The sequence below is a fragment of the Bos taurus genome, chromosome 7 (genome assembly GCF_002263795.3).
Source record: "Bos taurus isolate L1 Dominette 01449 registration number 42190680 breed Hereford chromosome 7, ARS-UCD2.0, whole genome shotgun sequence".
Classification (NCBI taxonomy): domain Eukaryota; kingdom Metazoa; phylum Chordata; class Mammalia; order Artiodactyla; family Bovidae; genus Bos; species Bos taurus.
Genome location: NC_037334.1, coordinates 53,193,632 through 53,212,697, shown reverse-complemented (window position 1 = coordinate 53,212,697; position 19,066 = coordinate 53,193,632). Strand labels below are relative to the sequence as shown.

The 19,066-nt window shown below is 38.3% G+C and overlaps 1 protein-coding gene and 1 long non-coding RNA gene across 3 annotated transcripts in view; one reads left to right on the top strand and one right to left on the bottom strand.

Annotated features, from left to right (window-relative positions):
- Window positions 1-1,440: 1,440 nt before the first annotated feature.
- LOC112447445 (uncharacterized) lies at window positions 1,441-7,126 on the top strand. Its single transcript, XR_003035641.2, has 2 exons — window positions 1,441-2,689; window positions 6,714-7,126. It is a non-coding gene; the product is annotated as an uncharacterized lncRNA (long non-coding RNA).
- Window positions 7,127-9,874: 2,748 nt separating this feature from the next.
- The window catches only part of NDFIP1 (Nedd4 family interacting protein 1), a 128,518-nt gene continuing 119,326 nt past the window's right edge, over window positions 9,875-19,066 (bottom strand). For both annotated transcript variants that reach the window (XM_059888770.1, XM_002689268.5), the window contains 2 exons: window positions 16,902-17,007; window positions 9,875-10,919 (listed from right to left, as the gene is read on the bottom strand). In XM_059888770.1, coding sequence (XP_059744753.1) covers window positions 16,904-17,007 — 104 coding nt within the window. In that variant the 3' untranslated portion in view covers window positions 9,875-10,919; window positions 16,902-16,903. The remainder of the gene's footprint in view (window positions 10,920-16,901; window positions 17,008-19,066) is intronic.

Sequence of the window (19,066 nt, the reverse complement as noted above, 5' to 3'; positions counted from 1 at the left end):
AAGGGCAAGAGAATAAAAAGAGGGAATGGGGCAGGTGCGCTCCCAGGACAGGTGCTGCATCTTTGTCAGCAGTTCACACTCTTAACGCCACCAACCCAATCAACCTTGGCCTCACCGCTCTGGAGCTCTAGTCTGTTAACCTCCCTGGTTAAAAAGGGCCTCTGTTTTTTAAAGTATAAAGTGAGGATAATAGTACTACCCACCTCAAAGATCTGGGATGATTAAATGAGGTAATGTGTATAAAGAATGAAGCAGGGTACTTAAATGGTAAATGCTCCATAAATAGTACCCATGACTGTGTATCTACAATAGGCATCTGTAACATAGCAATCTTACAGTAGGTTCTATCCTTGGGGCCAAGGAGTTGGATGTGAATATTGGGTGAACAAAGAACTGGAAATGTTTTGGTCACACTATGAGTGAAAGACTAAGATTATGGGAAGTCTTTGTTATAATTGTTGCAAAATCCTAGTCAGTCTCCTTAGGAATGAAGCAGTGGAAAGAAGAGGCATTAGAAATTGGCTTTAAAGACACTACGTTTTAGGATTTATCAGAACTAGCTGAAAAGCAGGAAAAGGCAAGATAATCTCCACTGCAGCAAGACTGTAAAAAAAAAATTTTTTTTAATTGCTAACAAGCAGAATGGCTTAATAAGAGACCTCATCTCACCAGACTATCCTGGTGGCTAGTACTACACTATGTGAAAATGACAAAGCCACAAAAACAAGGCTGAAAAACAAAAACCAAAACCAAACAGTTGCTTTTAGGGGGGAGTGGGATTAGAGTTGAATTTTCGATTTGTTGATTATTTTTGCAAAATCAGGGTATCTTCTGAAGCCCTGTAAGATCAAGGCGGGGAAATGTATGATGGGCTGATAGTTTCAGGCACAGTGAGAGATGATGTGCTGCAGGGGGGTGGGGGGGTACTGAGGTGTGCAGTTGTTTTCAAGCCCTTTTTTTTTAAGCTATGCAACATTTTTGTAAACAAAATCTTATTGAGATCCCATCTATAAAGCAGATAGAATACTGCTTTTATTTAATAAATTCATTTATAGGTTCAGTTTCTCCTTATTCCACTTAGGTGTAAATGAGAGCACAAATGTGTATTGGTTGCATACACATTTCAACAGACATTTTATTTGATTTTTTAATGGTTAAAGATATTTTTAGAAGATAAAATTCCAAATAAAAACACAGAATCCTAGTATTTGTTGGAAGATGGTTCAGGAACATCGAGAGGATTGTGAAGATAAGGGCTAGGCAACTGCCAGGAGCTTTTCCATCAGGACCACGTCTTCCAGAGATGCATGCCTAAGTCATTTGTGTCCATGCAGAGAGGGGAGGAACAGTGAGCAGACGACACCCCAATGTCTTCTGTTTAATGACCAAACTAACACAGAGGGGCATGGAGAGGAGATGAGCCCATAAAGGCCTCATCTGTGCAAAGTTCCCCAGGTCCTACATGAAAGGAGTAAACAGTCAGGCATGTGGGGTGGGAGTGGATTGGCTGGAAGCATCTACCTGGGGACATTCAGGGATGCTAACTGGTGGGATTCAGGAAAGAAAATAAAGTATGTGATCTTGTTGGGTGGGGGCTCAGCAGGAAGGTGAAGAAGGCAGAGAGTAACTAGACACCATGGCCCAGGAAAGATGAGGAGGAAGGCAAGGAGATGGCTCTCACTACAGTGGGAGAGAAGAGACTTGTAGGGTTTGGGACAGGCAAAGGTAAAGCCAGGGAGAGTGATCCACAAAGACTGGGAACCTTGTTAGGGGGAGGTGCAGAGCGGCAGGTAAAGATCTGGTGAAGGGCGGGGAAAGTAGCAAAGAATTTAAGGCAAGTGCAGAAAGAAGTAAGGCGAAGGATAAGGAGTTCAAAGGATGCTTTGAAGACTTAAATCCACACAAAGATAGTGTATGGCAAATCTTGTCACATAATACAAATGGCCCGAGAAAAAAGGAGGCCAGAATTTCAGCCCACAGAACTCAGGAAAGGAAATGAGAATCAGAGTTTATTGGATTTATAGTGTTTTGATGTGACTGAGTGTTGAAAAATCGTTTGCCAAGGGGAGGGAGACTTTGGTGGCTTGGCAGTAAGGAACACGCAATGATCCCTTTTATAGTAATCTGTGAGGATCAAATGAACATGGATATAAATATAAGGGCCTACAGAAACACATGATGGTATTACCAGAGAAGCAAGGGTAAGTCATACTCTCATCTGGGCAGCAGGAGTCTAGGCAGAAAAGAGCAATCTGATTTATCAGGGATGGTCTAATGACAGCCTTGACAAAGTGAAGGAATGAGGAAAGGCAGAATTTATGAAAGCTATGTGGTCCTCAAAAGGAAATGAATGCCCAGGTTTGAACAACAGGTTTGGGCTTTTAATGTCCTGCCCTTGGATCCAGTGCTGTACCTAGCTGGGGAGCTGTAAAGAGCTGTCTTCTGGTGACTGGCTCTTTAACTACATTATCTTGTTTAGAACTAAAGTGGCCTTGTGAGAAAAGATTCTGGAACACAGATTAGGAAACCAAACTTTGAATAGGGCAAGCGAATGACCTAAGACCACACAGCTGGCAAGTGGGGAGCAAGTGGACTCATGAGCGCTTCTCCCATGGCAGTGGTTTTCCAGGTCCCGCTTCACAAGAGCCCGGAGATGCTTTCCCGCCCATCCTTCTTGGCTCCTCAGGTGGTAAGAGCCTCTCTCTGCTTGGAGGGTATTTGGCTTGAAGAAGATCTTTAGTGCTCATCTGGTGAAAACTATAGGGCTTCCCTGGTGGCTCAGAGGTTAAAGCGTCTGCCTGTAATGTGGGAGACCTGGATTCGATCCCTAGGTCGGGAAGGTCCCCTGGAGAAGGAAATGGCAACCCACTCCAGTATTCTTGCCTGGAGAATCCCATGGACGGAGGAGCTTGGTGGGCTGCAGCCCATGGGGTTGCAAAGAGTCAGACACAACTGAGCTACTTCACTCACTTAGTGCTCCTCTGGTGAAAACTAAGTTAGAAGCAGGTCATCATAGCTTGAAAAGTATAGTAAACTTCTTATACCTCTATGCAAATAAGGCAGAGAAGATGCTGGTGTATCATGGTTTCTTGCACAGGAAAGCACTTTGTCTTATGTGCTGCCTTCTCCCTCACCAGAACCTCCTTGTGCCCAGGGGCTCCCTTGCACAAATTATGGGTACACCATAGCCAACACAAGATCATATACATCATAGCCAACTAAGAGAAATGAGTATTTATCAAATGATGGCCTGAAACATCTGTATTCAAGAAGCCAGAGCATTTCCATTATACATCAGTCCCAGCAATCTACCGTACAGCATAGTGCCCATAGTTAGCAACACTACTGTGTACTTTAAAATCTGCTAAGAGGGTAGATCTTATGTTAAGTGTTATCATCCAAAAAAAAAAAAAAGATAATAAAGAGGCAGGAAGAAACTTCTGGAGGTGATGGATATGTTCATGGCACAGATTGTGGTGGTAACAGTTTCATAGATGTAAACCATTCTCCAAACTCATCAAGTTGTATACATTTAATATGTACTGCTTTTTGTATGTCAATCATATCTCGATAAAGTTGTTTATAAGAAATACAAATTTAAAATCCGGATCAAAAATACATATAATATATAGAAACCATATTTCTCAGAAGGTGGACTTTATCACTTCTAACACACAGGTGATTATCTAAATTTCATCTGTGAGTCTTTCCAAGGGGAATAAAATACGCAGATGGAGGTGAAGCCAAAGCCACTTGGTATGTGAGGACACAGGAAAGTGTCTTGGCTTCCCTTCGGGTATCTGATGTCACCAAAGCAGCGCTCTAGAAGGCCAGCCTGGGTAAACTCATGACCTCTGCTTTGCCCTTGTGTTCCTAAAAGTTTTATGGGAAGTTCACTAATAAACTAAGAGTGTAAATGCTTCATCATCAAATTAAAAAATAATAAACTGCTACTGAAGCTGACTTGCACTACATATTTTCTGCACAACACAAATACACCCAGCAATAAATAAAAGGCAGTAAAAGTATCCATGACTTGCTAATAAAACTTGATATGTTTTTAATGACAATTTTTAGTATACTGTTTTTGGATGGATCTGGCACTATTTGAAAATAAGCACCCAACAAGGACACAATTGAGATTGGCACCAAAGTAAAAACACAATAATTTGTCCTAGGTACAGTGTGTATACTCAGAGAATTTAAATGTCTCCCCCTAAAAGATCAAATTGCACTTTAAAATGGTCAACATACTTCAACCAGTGAGCAACTTGTATAAAAATGCCACCATAAAACACATTAGTCTTTTTTTTTTTCCTTAAACTACAGCCTAATGAATTTAGTTCATCACACGCTTACATAAATCCTACAGTGGAGGGGGGGAAAGAGTCTTTGAAATTTCAAACATTTTCTTCTCCCTTTCTTTCTCTTTTAAAGAAAATCTCTCAAGAAGGTATCCAACCACTTCTTGGAGACATAATCATATGTAAAAAAAAAAAAAAAAACTCAAATAAAAGAGAAATTTTTAAAAAAAATTTTAGTCACTCTTTAACTTTATTCTTCAATTTAGACCAATCCTCTTTTATAGGGGGCTCCCAGCAATTAGTTGGCAATCTTATCCTGTGAGTTTGAAGGATTAAAGCAGAAGCAAAGAACAAAAGGAATGGATTTGCTACACTCTTCTGCAGGTCTCCTCTCTTAACAAATCAGACTTCATTTCCTCCAGGGCCCTCCCTACCCACCTAATCTTTTCTTTCTTTCTTCCTCCCATGGTCCTTTAGGAAAAGGAGTCTTAAAGGTAACATCATGGAATGCCATCTTAACTAAAATCCTTCAGAATATGCAAAGGTTGAAAATGAATTTGGAAACTAGAGTGTGCTTTTTTGAGTCCTCATTTTGGGATTCTGACAAAGTACAATTTTTTGATTACTGGATCTTAAACTGTAGCAGCAGGTAAAAAGCCACCCAACTTAGGTTTCCCAGAAGTTTGAACACACTCCCTTCCTTCTTGCAGGCTATTTAGGACAGTGTTCACAGAAGGTCACGACATTAAAGACAGCATAGCCTGGGAACAGCAGACGTGACATCTGTCGAACTTACTCTTCCATCTGTCACGGACATGGGCCACAAAAAAACCTCTAGAGTTCTCAGGGACTTTCAGGGGCCTGCTAATCCATTCCTTTTCCTTTACCCTTAAGCCATTCCAGAGAAGGATTGACCCTATTTTTTAAGACCTCCAAGGAAGAGTCTATGATCACTCTTAGACAGCCAAATATCAGAAATTATTTTCCCTATGGCTTTTCCCCATGGATCTGCCAACACATTCCTTCCCATAGTGCTGCCATAAAAAGAAGAAAATATGGTAGCCATGGGCTTTGAGAAGACCTACATGAAGACAAAATAACTCTTAATTTTACTGAACAGTCAGTGCCATGAAAATACCCTAATGAAAAATTAACTCATAATTTTAAGTGTAGGTATACATGCTCTGGGCTTCCCTGGTGGCTCAGAAGTAAAGAATCTCCTGGAGAAGGAATAGCAACCCACTCCGGTATTCTTGCCTGAAGAATCCCATGCACAGAGGAGCCCGGGGGCTACAGTTTGTAGGGTCATGAAAGAGTCAGACATGACTGAACGACTAAACAACAACAATGCATGCTTTTCAGGTTTCTTCCATGAAAAGTAGAGGTTTGAGATGAGTACTTACCCATTATCCTTATTCGGAAGCTCTGTGGAACTGCAGCAAGAACCAAGCCTGACCATTGTAAATTCCACAGATGAGGATTAGAAAAACAAGTTAAGTTTTAATACCTAAATCTAGAGAACTGCTAAATCACAGAAGCATTTAAGGACAAAAATAATTGGGAGACCTACATACAGATTAAAATGCAGCTCACAAATATAGCCACAGGGAAAACAAATACAACTATCCCAAAAAGGGCTTTTCTCATACACATGACCACGGTTACAGGGACCCAGGGTTAGACACTCACTGAGCCAAACCCACACCCCCAAAAAAGAGACAGCTACTTTTGCTTCTGTAGCCCACCAGTAATCACTTTTTAAAAGAACTACACACACAGTACCAAATGATGCTAGTAATAAAAGGATTGGTGAAAATATTCATCTATCCAGTGGCTCACTTAGTAATTTATTGGCAATCCTAGTTAAAAAGCAAACTGGAAAAAAAAAAAATAACCCATGAGTATAAAACCCCTCAATGTCAATCGATAATCAGAGGAAAAAAACCAACATACTAAAATGACCAGAATGACATCTAAACCCAGTGACTGCCACATACAACCTAAGAAATGTTCTGTCAAAATAAAATGTGGAATCAGGAAGCAGATGGCAAAATTCTAAAATCTCACTTAAGGGGACATTTTAGGTATTTCGGACTCTTGTGCAAATGAAAAGAGGAATGTTTCATCAAGTGTAACTCTAGCCGAGTTATGATAATAGGTTGCTCCAATCCTCTTTCCTTGGCTCAGGAAGTAACTGGCTTAAATGGAGGAAGCAGCTCTCAGTAGGGGATGTGAATGCAAACCCTAACTAGCAAGGTGAAAAATCAGTGCAGCGCGGGATGAATTTCAGAAGAGAGGCTGGGTTTGAGTCAGAAGGCAGCACTCCCTTAGTTCTATAGTTTAGTTGATAATACTTTATGGCGAGAAATCAACTTCCCTATATCTGAGTTTTTTGTTTTGTCTTTTTAGGTTTTTGACCCACTGGTGAACCTTCCAGATAACTAATGAACAACAATGAATACGGACCTCTCAGCAGTTCCGCACTCATCTTTGTATAAGATTTAGGGAAACCGCTTTTCTCCGTTTTGTTGTCTATAAACCTGCAATCACATAAGGATGGGAAAAAGTCTGTGAAATATTTCATTTCTCACATAACTGGTAAAAACGAATCACTTGTAGAGCGGAATAAACACAACGCAGGGTTGGGAGATGTCTGTTTCACAAAACTACATCCCAGTTTCTGACCTGGATGAAATCCTGCATAAACATAAGATGATTCTCATTATTTAACACATTCTATATTCAGGTTTAATAGGTTTGCCTTTAAGTTTACATCTTACAAATCTGCCAACTGAATTAAAACTCTCAAAATCAGAATGCAATGCTTTTTGGTAAATAAAACATACTTTTAAGCAAAAAGAGGCATCAAAACAAAACTGAAGTAATGTGTCTATACTACAAGTGACAAAATCTGAGACTAACTGGAGAGCTGAGGGGACCAAAATGCCACGAAGCAGACGGGACGATTTCAAATTTCTAGACAGAGAAACTGTCTCAGGAGGACAGCTCTCCACTTAGGTTGTCCAAAGAGCAGGTTTTCTATAGGTTATAAAGCTGTACTTAAGAAAGGAACTGGGTTATCAAAGAACCCCTTTTTAGAATACAAAATCAGTTTCTGTAACTCCTTTCCTCCTGAAAGTCTTTTATTCTCGACCTGAACTTACCCTTCCCTTAAAGAATTTCGGTGTCTTTCTTTGAGATGTCCTGCATTTCAGCAGCAGAACACAGAGTCAATACTCAGAAGTTCCCTGTCAAACAGCACTTTTTGTGGGTGCTCTAAATGGGGACAACCACACAGTATAGAAAAGTTACACCTCCAGTACTTACCTTTAGTACTGGTGGTGCACCAAATGCTCTCACTTATCTCACCTTATCATCCTTAGAGACTGTAACTGCTCTTTAGGCTTAATAATGTGCAAAGCAAGAATTTTTTTAAACACACAAACCATCTACAGAAACATATTTGCATTTTGCTACACCTCTCACCATCCCTCAAATTGTCTTCAGAAAGCCTGAAAAGGTGAAAATCTAACTAGCTAAAAAACATCAGCCTAACTTGAAAATTATTAAGCTACATCTTATATTCATACATGGTTTTCCTGTATTCATAATTAAGGTTTCACAAAAAAACAGATTCAGGTAGGCAGTAGGACCCATATTACTTTTTCATAAATTATTCTCTCGTATTTTACATAAACGTACAGTTCTGTGTCTACCCTTGGCATGTTTTAAGTTAAAATTTGATTATCGGTGTTTACTAGTATTAGGAACAGGTGATTTTTCAGTATGGACTATCCAACCCCTCAATAAGCTCAGACATCCGTAAGAGGTGGTAGAGTTGGACTCAAAGCTGAGGCCAGCACTCCATTTGTTGGGTGTATTTTTCCTGATTCTTACCTAGAACCCTGACACCTCAGGCAACCGCTTACTTCATTTGGCCCTGAAATTCCTTTTCAGGAGTTCTTTCTACCTTTAAATATAGTGTAAGAATATAATGAAGGCCAAAAGAAATTTCATTTGGGTTACTAATAACCCACAGCGGGACACAGCTCAAGTCAGATAACTTTGTTTGCATCATTCCAATTGGCAACAGTAAGTCAGAGACAAGAGGGACCTCTGAAGTCATAGATGAGCCCCAGCTGTCCCTCAGCCCAAGGTCAGAGCCAATTTATTCCATAACCTTGTGCAAATAACAGTGGTTCCTCAGTATTCTCTCTCAAATAATTTAAACACTTCTCCTTTATCTGAAAGGGTTATTCTTAATAATGAACCCACCAAAGGGAGAGAGAAAAATAAAAAGTAATACTGCAGAACAAACATTTCCACCCTAACAGTGAGGACCCCAGGTAACTTATATATCTGCAAAGACTTGAATTTTTAGAACATTTAAGAGAGAAATCACCATCCTAATTAATTTTAAAGCATACCAACCTTAGGTTTACGTATAACAAAGTCTTAAGGACTTTGCAGAAATATGCAGAAATAAGAATTCCAAATATTTCAGCCCTCAAATACAAAGTCAAATAAGGCATAAGACCTAAAGAGTAAACACAAAGCAAAACTACAATGTTTTAGTTAATGTGATCTAGGGCCCGTCTATTTTGTCCTGTAAGATAATTTAAATAGCTCTCTCTGTTGCAATGTCCAAATTTATTCAGACTGTTAGAACATGATAGGCTATAAACGCCTCCAAAGTCTATGGTTGGTACAATCTAATTCAAAATATTAAAAAAATCTTCAGAGACTTTCAAGACTGTATCCATTGTAAAATATAACTTGTAAACAAGAACATGATGTTATATTACTTACTGTAATCAATAAATGAGTTAGAATAAGTAGTCTTTGAAACACTGTTCCAGGAGGCACTCAGTTTTCCTGTTTGGCTTTCAAATAATGCACACTTCTATGCATTACCTACTGATACCCCTGAACATTCACTTCCTAAGCTGATCCTGGATGTTCACATGCAGCAAATAAATGAACATTTGCAGCTATCATACCATGCTAGTGCTGGTTTGTGTAGTTATTTAACCATCTTGCTACATTTTTTCTTTATATATTAAGTGGAGGGGGAAAAAACCAAACAGCTGATATTATAAAAACTACTGGTCTCTAAATTTAACACAACTGAGACAAGAAGAGAAAATCAGGAGGAAGGAGAAAGCTTTAGCTTCACCTGGGCACTTGCTCACAGGACTTAAACCAGCTGATTGTGTTCAACTGAGAAAAAGGGCAAATGCAGAGAACATGCAGAAAACATTAGAAATAAATTATCTAAGATTATGTCTAAAAATGAAGCATAATTGGAATTCCAGAATGACTTGCAATCTCTACAACTCCTCCCTTATTTTAGCCCATCGTCTTTTGAAGAACTAATACATTTTTAGAAATATACTGAATATGATATGAAAGTAACATCCCGTGCTAAAAAAGAAAAAAACTGGTCCAAGAGCAGTTTTTGTGTTTATTGAATGATTGTGTATGTATCTATATGAATGAAGATTAGAAAAAACTGCCTTGGCAATTAATAAGTGCAAACCAAGAAATTAAATAGTAATCCACAGCAAAAGTTGCTACACAAGAGACGTTTATTAATGTTCTGTTGTATTTACAGCTTTAACATAGCAAACCAGGGTGAATTACCACTTGGCAGAAAGCACGTCACTCTACATTTATAACACATTGGTCTCTGCTAACACATTGTAAAAGCAAGTAGTACAGTATGTTAGGGATCATCTCAAAAGTTCCACGCTAATTCTTTCTTTGCTCCTAGTACCTAATCCCCTCTCTACTCCTAGCCCCTGGCCTAATCATCAGGAGACAAAAGAAAAAGAAAAAAGGGGGCAGGGATTCCAATCATATAGAAAGTGTCGAGAATTGCAATTTATTAGTCATTATGCTGCATTTGTCCTTGTCCTTTCTATTTTACACAATGACAACACCTTTACAATCCCTTAGGTACACAACACAGAATAAGGTACTGCAAAATTAGAATACAGACTATAAGAAATTAATACTTATTTTTTACCAATTAAGAACATATTCTTGACCACACTTTAAATGTATTTTGCACTATGATTTTGCTTCCAGGTGTTCACAGTACAATTAAATAAATTTCTAGATTAATTTTAACAGCAAAATGGATTATGTGCAGAAATGCAGTCATAACAAGTTTTTACTTTTGAGAAAACCCCCTTTTTAAATGGCCAGCATTATACATATCTTACACTAAAATATTTAATTCCAAATTCATTTTGAGATGGAGGATGAATAAAAGCAAGATTGCCCCCTACTGACTACAGGGACAAGGCTCATGCTATTTAAAATGACTACAAACAATAGATAAGGCATTATTAATACATCACAGACTTGACTGCGAGAGCTTTTTCAAACATTAACCACTAATGATTCAATGATTACAGAATTTTGCATTAACTATTAAAATTTTACACCTAGGAACAAATAGAGAGAAACGATCTTTGTCAACAGTACTTTATTTTTTTAAAGCAGGTGATGATTCCTCTGTGTTCCGCATCTTGATTCACTTCCTGCAGGTGTTCTCTTGCTTCTTGGGAGAGAATTCATAAATGCAGGAAGGCCTTCGCCAGAAAACATCTGCCAGAGAAGGATATTGAATATTGGAACTCTGGTTAGGTTGTTATTTTGGCTAAAAGAAGGATGTAGTCACAAAAGAAGGCAGGATGTTTGGAGACATGAGTACATTTTAACATAGCTTTAAGATTACTATACACTGACATCATAATATTCAAAAAACATTACATTTTTGGTTCTTAAAGTTATCAAGGTCTCCAGAACTAGGAAAGACTTCAATGCTTTCTCTAAATCCCATGAGGTCAGGGATCTCTCTCTCTCTCTCTAAACCTAACACACGAACAGAATTCAAGGAGCACTGCATCCCACACTTAACACCAATGGCAATGACTGAAACTTGGGGACAAAGAGACAGCAGAATCCAAATGCGTAGGTAACTTTCCAAACACACTTGAAGCTGTTTACCCTGCCAGATCTCACATGAAAGATTTCCAATAAGGATGCCAGTGATGTCATGCTATCCTTGGAGCACAGCAAAGTTAGAAAACAGCTGTAAACTCATAGGAACCACAGGTACTTCTTCCCAATAATTAGGGGAAAAAAAGTTACTGTATTTTGGGAGAGGTATCTCTGGTAGACAAAAAAAGTGTGTGCAGCCCCTATTCTATAAAGCAATTTATATGACTGACATAAATACTCTCAAAACAATGTCCATCTATTTATTATAAATGCAATTTGCATATAACACTTTGATGAATTTTTGTATTGGCATATAAACTGGTTTGGTTCTCATGGAAAAAATACAAATAACTCCCTGTATTAGTGTCAAAAAAAATACTCTAAAGAGATACATTATTGATGTATGGCAAAACCAATACAATATTGTAAAGTAAAAAAATAATAATAATAATAAAATTAAAAAAAAAGAGAGATACATTAACACTTAACAAAAGCTTATTGAGAAACTATGTCATGGTACCCTACACCAAGTGAAAGTTGGATGGGCTCATACCTAGGCCCTTCCATCTTTCAAAATTACTGCAAAAGCCACAAGCAGCCCTTTTATAGACCGATTAGACTACTGCATACATCTTTAAAAAGTTGACAAGATGCAGAGAAGCTACAACTCTGGAAGAAATCAACATATTCTTTTTGAACATTAATATTTTCCCAAACTCCAAATTCACTTGGTGTTTTGATCTGAAGCAAACCAATGATAGTGATATAAGAGCAACTCTTCTTTAGGGAGATTTCAGAATGTGCAAGGACAAAGACACAAGAATATAAGGATTCCTGAAGCCAAGTAGAACCAAAAATAAAATCTGTCTGGTAGGCATAAGACAAATAGAGATTTCTGCAATGAGGCTAGTTAGACTCATTACAAGCCTAAGTAAATTCACTTTTATCAGTTACCATTAATAAATAAAAATTGATATAATAATTACTATTAGGTCAAAACACTAGAGTTTTGCAAGAATATGAGATACAGTCCAGATAACTACCAGGCCACTTAGTTCACGCTATGTGCATGGAGATAAGTTAGTTTTAGCAGATCCCTCAAAGTCAGAGCCACCCAAAAGACACTAAAAAATCCATTAAGAGGTCCTACCTACTGTATAGCAAAAGGAACACTATTCAACATTCTGTAATATCCTATATGGGAAAATAATCTGAAAAATAATAGATATATGTGTATGTATAACTGAAAACAACACAACATTGTATATCAACTATTCTCCAGTATTAAAAGAAAATCCATTAAAAGGTCCTAGATAGGTCTACTGATGGGTGATCTCATTCATCAAACAAACTCCAAATGAAAAAGATTGCTATAGAGGCATTCACTGCTCTCTACAACTCAGGCCTGTTGAGATCAATTTGATTCACAGGTTGCTAAAAAAACAATGATGGAATGTAAACTGGAAAAGAGACAGGTTTTAGGGACTTTGAATATCACCACTAAGCTTTAGATTGGATCACTTAAGAAACAAGGGAATCCAACAGCCTACACAATTTCTTCTTGGACCCTGTGTGATTTTTTTTTTAAAGCAAAAATTCCACTGGCAATATTTTCTACTGTCTTGCTACTTTACACAGCCCAAATAAGTCAAACTAACCTGAGGTGAATTGGAAATAAAGATGTATTAAGGAGGAGGGGGAATATTATAGAAAAAAAGAAAATGAAAACATTTATCATCATATGCAAAAAAGGTAAGATATCTGATGCCTAGAATGTATAACTCACCAGATCACAGCAATTGCTATCTAATTATGAAGGGCCCCATCTCATTAATGCTATCAGGGCTTATACACTTTCTTCCCCTCCTATTTCAGAAGTAGTGAAGGTAACATATTTAAGATCCATTATACTTTGTATATATAAGTACTTTTGGAGTAGTGTTAGATATCAGGCTAACTGTGTTACCACCTTATAGTTACTATGTATAGCTAACTCCTCAATTATCTGGCGGTATCAGAGGAAGTGAAACTTGATGAAAATTTACTTTCCAGCTAACTGGTAAATAAGATAAAGTATGGACACTTTATATTTTTGACCATTTCAGATAAAGATGTTTCTAAAAGGGATATGTTTCTTTTCATACAACATAGAAGGAACATATTGTTTTTCCTGCTTCCTCATAGTCACACACCTCTTGATGCCACTGTGCCTCGCTCTAGCAGTGTCTTTTGGCTTTTCTTGCTGTGAGGCAGGAAACCAGATTTCCTGTATATGCTTAAATGAGCTCCAGAAGGGAACCCAAGAGCCACCCTATGACAGTAGTATATGAGCTTTAGTGTTCAGCTCTTATAATACCTACTATGGCTGGTAAGAAAGAAGATCTTTTGAGGGTATTTCCAGGTTTGTGTGTGTGTATCCCATATTTTGGGCAGCCTTGTGTGTGTGTGTGTGTGTGTGTACACTGTATTTTGGGCCGTCTAAATAGAAAAGTCACTATTCTTATACATTTTTCTAGTACAATGCCAGACCTTAGCATGGGAATTGAATTATTTTTATCTACAGCAAAGTTATTTTAGCAATTTCCTATCTGTGGCTTTCTGGCAAAAGTAAGCCCACAGCTAGCTTTTAACTAGTGATACCTCCAGTAAAGAAAGTAGAGGTCTCAGTGAAAGAAAATCTTCATATCTTACACAATGGTTTTCTACCACATCTTCAAGCTAAACTAAATTTCCTCTGAACTAGAGAAAGAAAACATTCTATTTTTGGTTCTGGATGAACAGTTCCTACCTGTGTCAATGAATAAAGGAAATTCAGTCCCATGGGATATTATAACTTTGTGGATTCCTTCTGAGGATACTGAAAATTAGTAAGGAAGTCATTAAAATTCTAAATGCTGCTCTAAGTCTCTAAACCCCTAATTTAGAGCTCTGAGTCCTCTAGGCATGTCAGGGATGATTTCAAATCAACTAGGATATCAAAGTCAGACAGGAAAGCAACGAAACCCCATTATGCCCTCGACTGAAACACCTCTAAGTTTCCGACAACTCCTAAAGCACTGTAATGGTTCTGACTCCCAAACACAGAGCACCAGGTCTATAATACCCCTTCACAGCTCCAACGCCATTACTGCTTAACTAAGGGCTGCCTGCTTCAAATCATAACTCTAAAGGCACGTTGTTTTACATTTAGAATATACCCATAAAACATTTCAGAAATTTTAGGAAGTCAAAACAATAACAACAAATTTTACAACAGGAAAACTGCCAAGTTCAGGCTTTCTCTCAACTTCCATTGTCACATCAACCTGTCCTGTATTAGATGCAAGATAAAGAAGGTATGCATCCCCTAAGGAAGCCAGAAGTTGCCTTCAACCAGATGAATGAAGTGACCAGACAGAGGTGTGGCCTCAGTCATTTAGAAATTCAAAGCCACCAATACACCAGACCTACAGAATCTGTGAAGGAAGGAAGGCAGAGAGGGAGGGAGCGATCTGTCCTCTCAGGGTATTGTGGGCACCAGTGGATGAGGGGAACTGTGGAGGTGGGTTCAGAAGCTCATCATCAGGAGAACTGTGACTACACCAAAGACTTAACTTTGAACCTATGGTAGGTAAGAGTTAAAGCTAAGGATCAGAAGTAACTATAAATTATAATCAGACACACAGAAGGAGAAAGAAGATGACAATGGTAACTACATAAACTACTAAAACCACACAAAACATCTGACAAGCCTCTTAAAGTTAGGATGTAACAGAAACATCACAGGGGTTAGGGCCCAGGTGAGCGTGTCAATGTCCATCTGCACCCAGCCTGTGTAACCCAATTCAAATTCAGGACACACCACCTCTCACGACATTTTAAACATGTAATAAAACATTCCTTTTCTTGGGGAAAAAAAAAACCAAAACAGTCATAAATGTAAGTGGTAATCTTAAAGACTAAACTGTCTCGCAAATAAAAGTACACACTCTTTTGAAGAAACTGACTTTAACCAAAAGAACATAGGTTCTTTACATGCTTTAACTTTATAAAAATGCCTTATGAATATACTCTACCACGCATGTATCTGAGCTTATCTGTCACTAATAACCTTTTGTTGTTTATACAAGCACATTGTACATGTATATGCACAAGTACATGTATAATGCTTAATTCAGTATCTGACATATTGAAAAGTTGGCATGCTTGAAAAATTTTTATTTCACTTATGAAGTTATCGTATTATTCTGTTGCTTAAAGACTTTCAACACCCTCTCACAACCTGGCAAATTAAATATGATAGATATTTTCTTTTCTAGAAGCATATAGTCTGAGACAACCATGAAATCTTCAAAACTGAGAATGCTACTCTGCATCCTAAGACCACAACAAATCTTCAAAATTGAAAACTCCACTCTTAGCATATGATTACTTACAAAAACTATGAAATAACCCAACAGCAAATACAGGCTCACATGGAATCAGCCTTGTGTTGAGCCAATATGTGACTGGGTTTAAAGGGCTGCTCTGTGAGTTCCACTGCAAATGAGCTTAGTGCTCAAGATATTTGAGAATGCTCTCAGCTTGACTTTTCAGCCTTAATCCTCAACACTCCTTTATGTTACAAACTGCTTCTTTTGAGCCAGCTGCATACTTCCCTACCTCTCTTCCTCTTCAACACTGCCTCAGGTGACTCTAAAAGGCTTCCCCACCCAAGTTTTCCGTATTATACTTTCTAGGTTTATCTCAAGGTTTATCTCAACTGTTACAACCTTCACAAATCCTTGCCTATGTCTCAACTAGCCTGGCTCTACCTGTCCTCAACAGTCTTAAGGAACAAAGAATCAGTTCCAAGGAGGCCCATCAGACCTTGTTACTAGAGACCTCTCTCTGGTGTACTCTTTCTCAAGATTCCCTGTCTCCTCCTTTTTGCAGCTGGTGATGCAAGATGGAGCCAGCCTCTGGGGAAACCCATGGGGGAACCAAACAGCCTTGGCAAGGCTTAGTCCTCCTGTTCTAGGCAGGGAAAAGGCCCTTTTCTCCCCTTCCTTTCTTTCCTTGGGTTTGACCCTCCCATCAGAATGGTAACATCAGGATGTGAACCTGAAGAAAATGCCCAGGAAAGTCCCTCATTGATTTTAGGAGATGGAAGCCTTGGTAGGCTTGTCAGTAGCCAAAAGGAGTTCCTCAAGTACTGTGGACTCTCCCAGCTCTGGATTTAGGGGCCCCACCAAACAGAGCTTAGTGATTAGGCCTGAAAGGTTCCTTCTCACTACTTACCTCTGGAACTAGTACAACCCAAACAGTGGCTTCAGGATTCATGATTCAAAGATTAAGGACCCTGAGTCCTAGTCAAATCTCTTCTGCATTGTCCAAACATGAGATAATGTCTCCTCTGGTAGTTTTTATAACTTGCCTTTTAAGATAGTTTTTTCATAGAAACACTCCTTACTAAACTAGAAACTAAAAGGCAAAGACTATGCCTTCCTTACTGTCTCTGTATCCCCTACCACAGGTTGTTAATATTCTACTCTAAATGTGAACAGTAATCTACCCATGCATCACATGATTACACTGGGACTGGAATAAAGTTTTTTTCTTTAATACCTTTAATAAATAAAGAGAACTCTGGTCCTGGGGAGATTTGAGAAATTTTCTGGCATCTTCCGAACTTTTGCATAATTGATAAATCCTCTGAGAAACAGGAGAAAGCCTAATTTAAAAAAGAAAAGTCAAGAATGAGTTTATAATTCGCATATTAAGCCCAGTCCCCAGAAATATCCCTCCTGATACCAAATACTTCATTTTTCTGTTATCAGAAAAGCTATCAAAACATAATTTCCTCTAAAAATTTCAAAGGATTTGATTTTACACCAAGTTTTCTATTTCTCAATGAGAACATACAATCTCAAGAGCCAAAAAAAAGTCTCTTTTGCGCATTCAGAATCTAATTTGTGTAAAAGAAAACAAAAAATAAGATGGGGCCAAACATTTACATCATTTACTTTTGGAAGTCTCACTGAGAAGCATCATCAAAACCTACTCTCCCTACCCACCCCAGGATCTTAGTTCCTCAACCAGGGACCAAGCCTAAGCAGTCAAAGTGCAGAGTCCTAACCAATGGACAGCCAGGAGTGCCAAAACCTTCTGAGCTCCCAAAAAGTATTCCAAGATAATTAACACGAAAAACAGAGAGGTTATAAACAGTGTTTTTCTCAAATAAAAAAATGTCATCCTTTCTTGTTATGGCTTCTTTTTTTTTCTGTCAACAGTACACAATGCTGTCCACTAGATGTCAGGCTGTCCTTACCTTTACAAGAATTCTGTCTCAACTCTAAATTCTATTTCTCTATTCTTAATTTAGGAGTCAGCAGGGAAGATGATGAGCTCCCTCCAGTGGTAGCTCACACACTGCTGGCCCTCCTCCTCCAGAGATGGCCCCTGGTCTTAAGACACATTTTTTTCAAATGGCTTTACAGAGCTATAATTTACATATCACAAAGCTTACCCATTTAATGTGTACAATTCACTGGCTTTTAGTAGTTAAAACTATAATCCAATTTCAGAATTCTTTATCGTCCCTAAAATTATCTGTACCCATTAGGTAGCCACTCCCCATTTCCTACCCTCCTCCCATCTCACCGGCTCTGAGCAATAACTTTCTTTTGGATATATTTTAAAATATACTCAAGCAGTGGAAGATGCTTTGCACTCAGTCAGAAATGATTTCTGGCAGCAACCAAGAGTCATCAGCACTGAGCACAGTGAAAACTACCCTGTTTGGCATCAAAATCATCGACAATACAACCTAACTCCAGTCAAAGGATGGGTGCCATGTGGGAATATAGGTCAGTTTTGCTAGATATTTCAATTTTAAAAAGGTAAAAAAATTCAGATATTTTATGTGAAAGTTCTTGGTTTTTATATGATGTGTGTGTTAAGTGTGTGTGTTAAATCACTCCAGTCTTGCCTAACTCTGCAACCCTATGCACTGCAGCCCATCAGGCTCCTCTGTGCATGGGATTTTCTAGGCAAGAATACTAGAGTGGGTTGCCATGCCCTCCTCCAGGAGATTTTCCTGACCAGGGATCGAACCCACATCTCATGTCTTCTGCATTGACAGGCAGGTTTTTTTTACCACTTGTGCCACCAGGGAAGCCCTTTTATAATGATAACTAAAAAAATAACTTCTGAAAGTAACTATGGAACATACAAGTCACAACTACAGGCTAGATGTAGCTTATGAGCTACCAGCTCATAGACCTGGTCTTTGCAGGAAACCATCCCCCCTTAAAAAAAAAACCAAAAACAGTAACAACAACAACAACAAAAGATTCTCTCTGCAAGGAGTTCCAAAAATGACTCAAACATTGGATCCAAATGTATGAAGTACATCTGAAGTCTCACCATTTTCTGCTTACCACTAAGCAGTAAGACAGCAAGAATGATCAATTACAAAGTACTATAAACTCATCTCCCATGAAACTTTAATATAGGAAGGAAATAAGCCTATTAGATTTTTTTAAATTATCTATGTTGTCAACAATCAACCTAAAATTATGCTTAATGGCTCTTCTTTGGCTTATTCAGGATTTGCTTAGACTTTAGGCTTGGGAGAAGATGAGGAGTCAGACTTTCTCTTAAAGATACAGTCTGGAGAATAAGCAAGTCAAGGAACTACTTCTCTAAAGTGACTCCCCTGTAGGTTGTTTTTTTAAATTATTAAGTTTCTCAGTAATCAAGACAAGAAGTAAAAATCACTATGTCTCTTT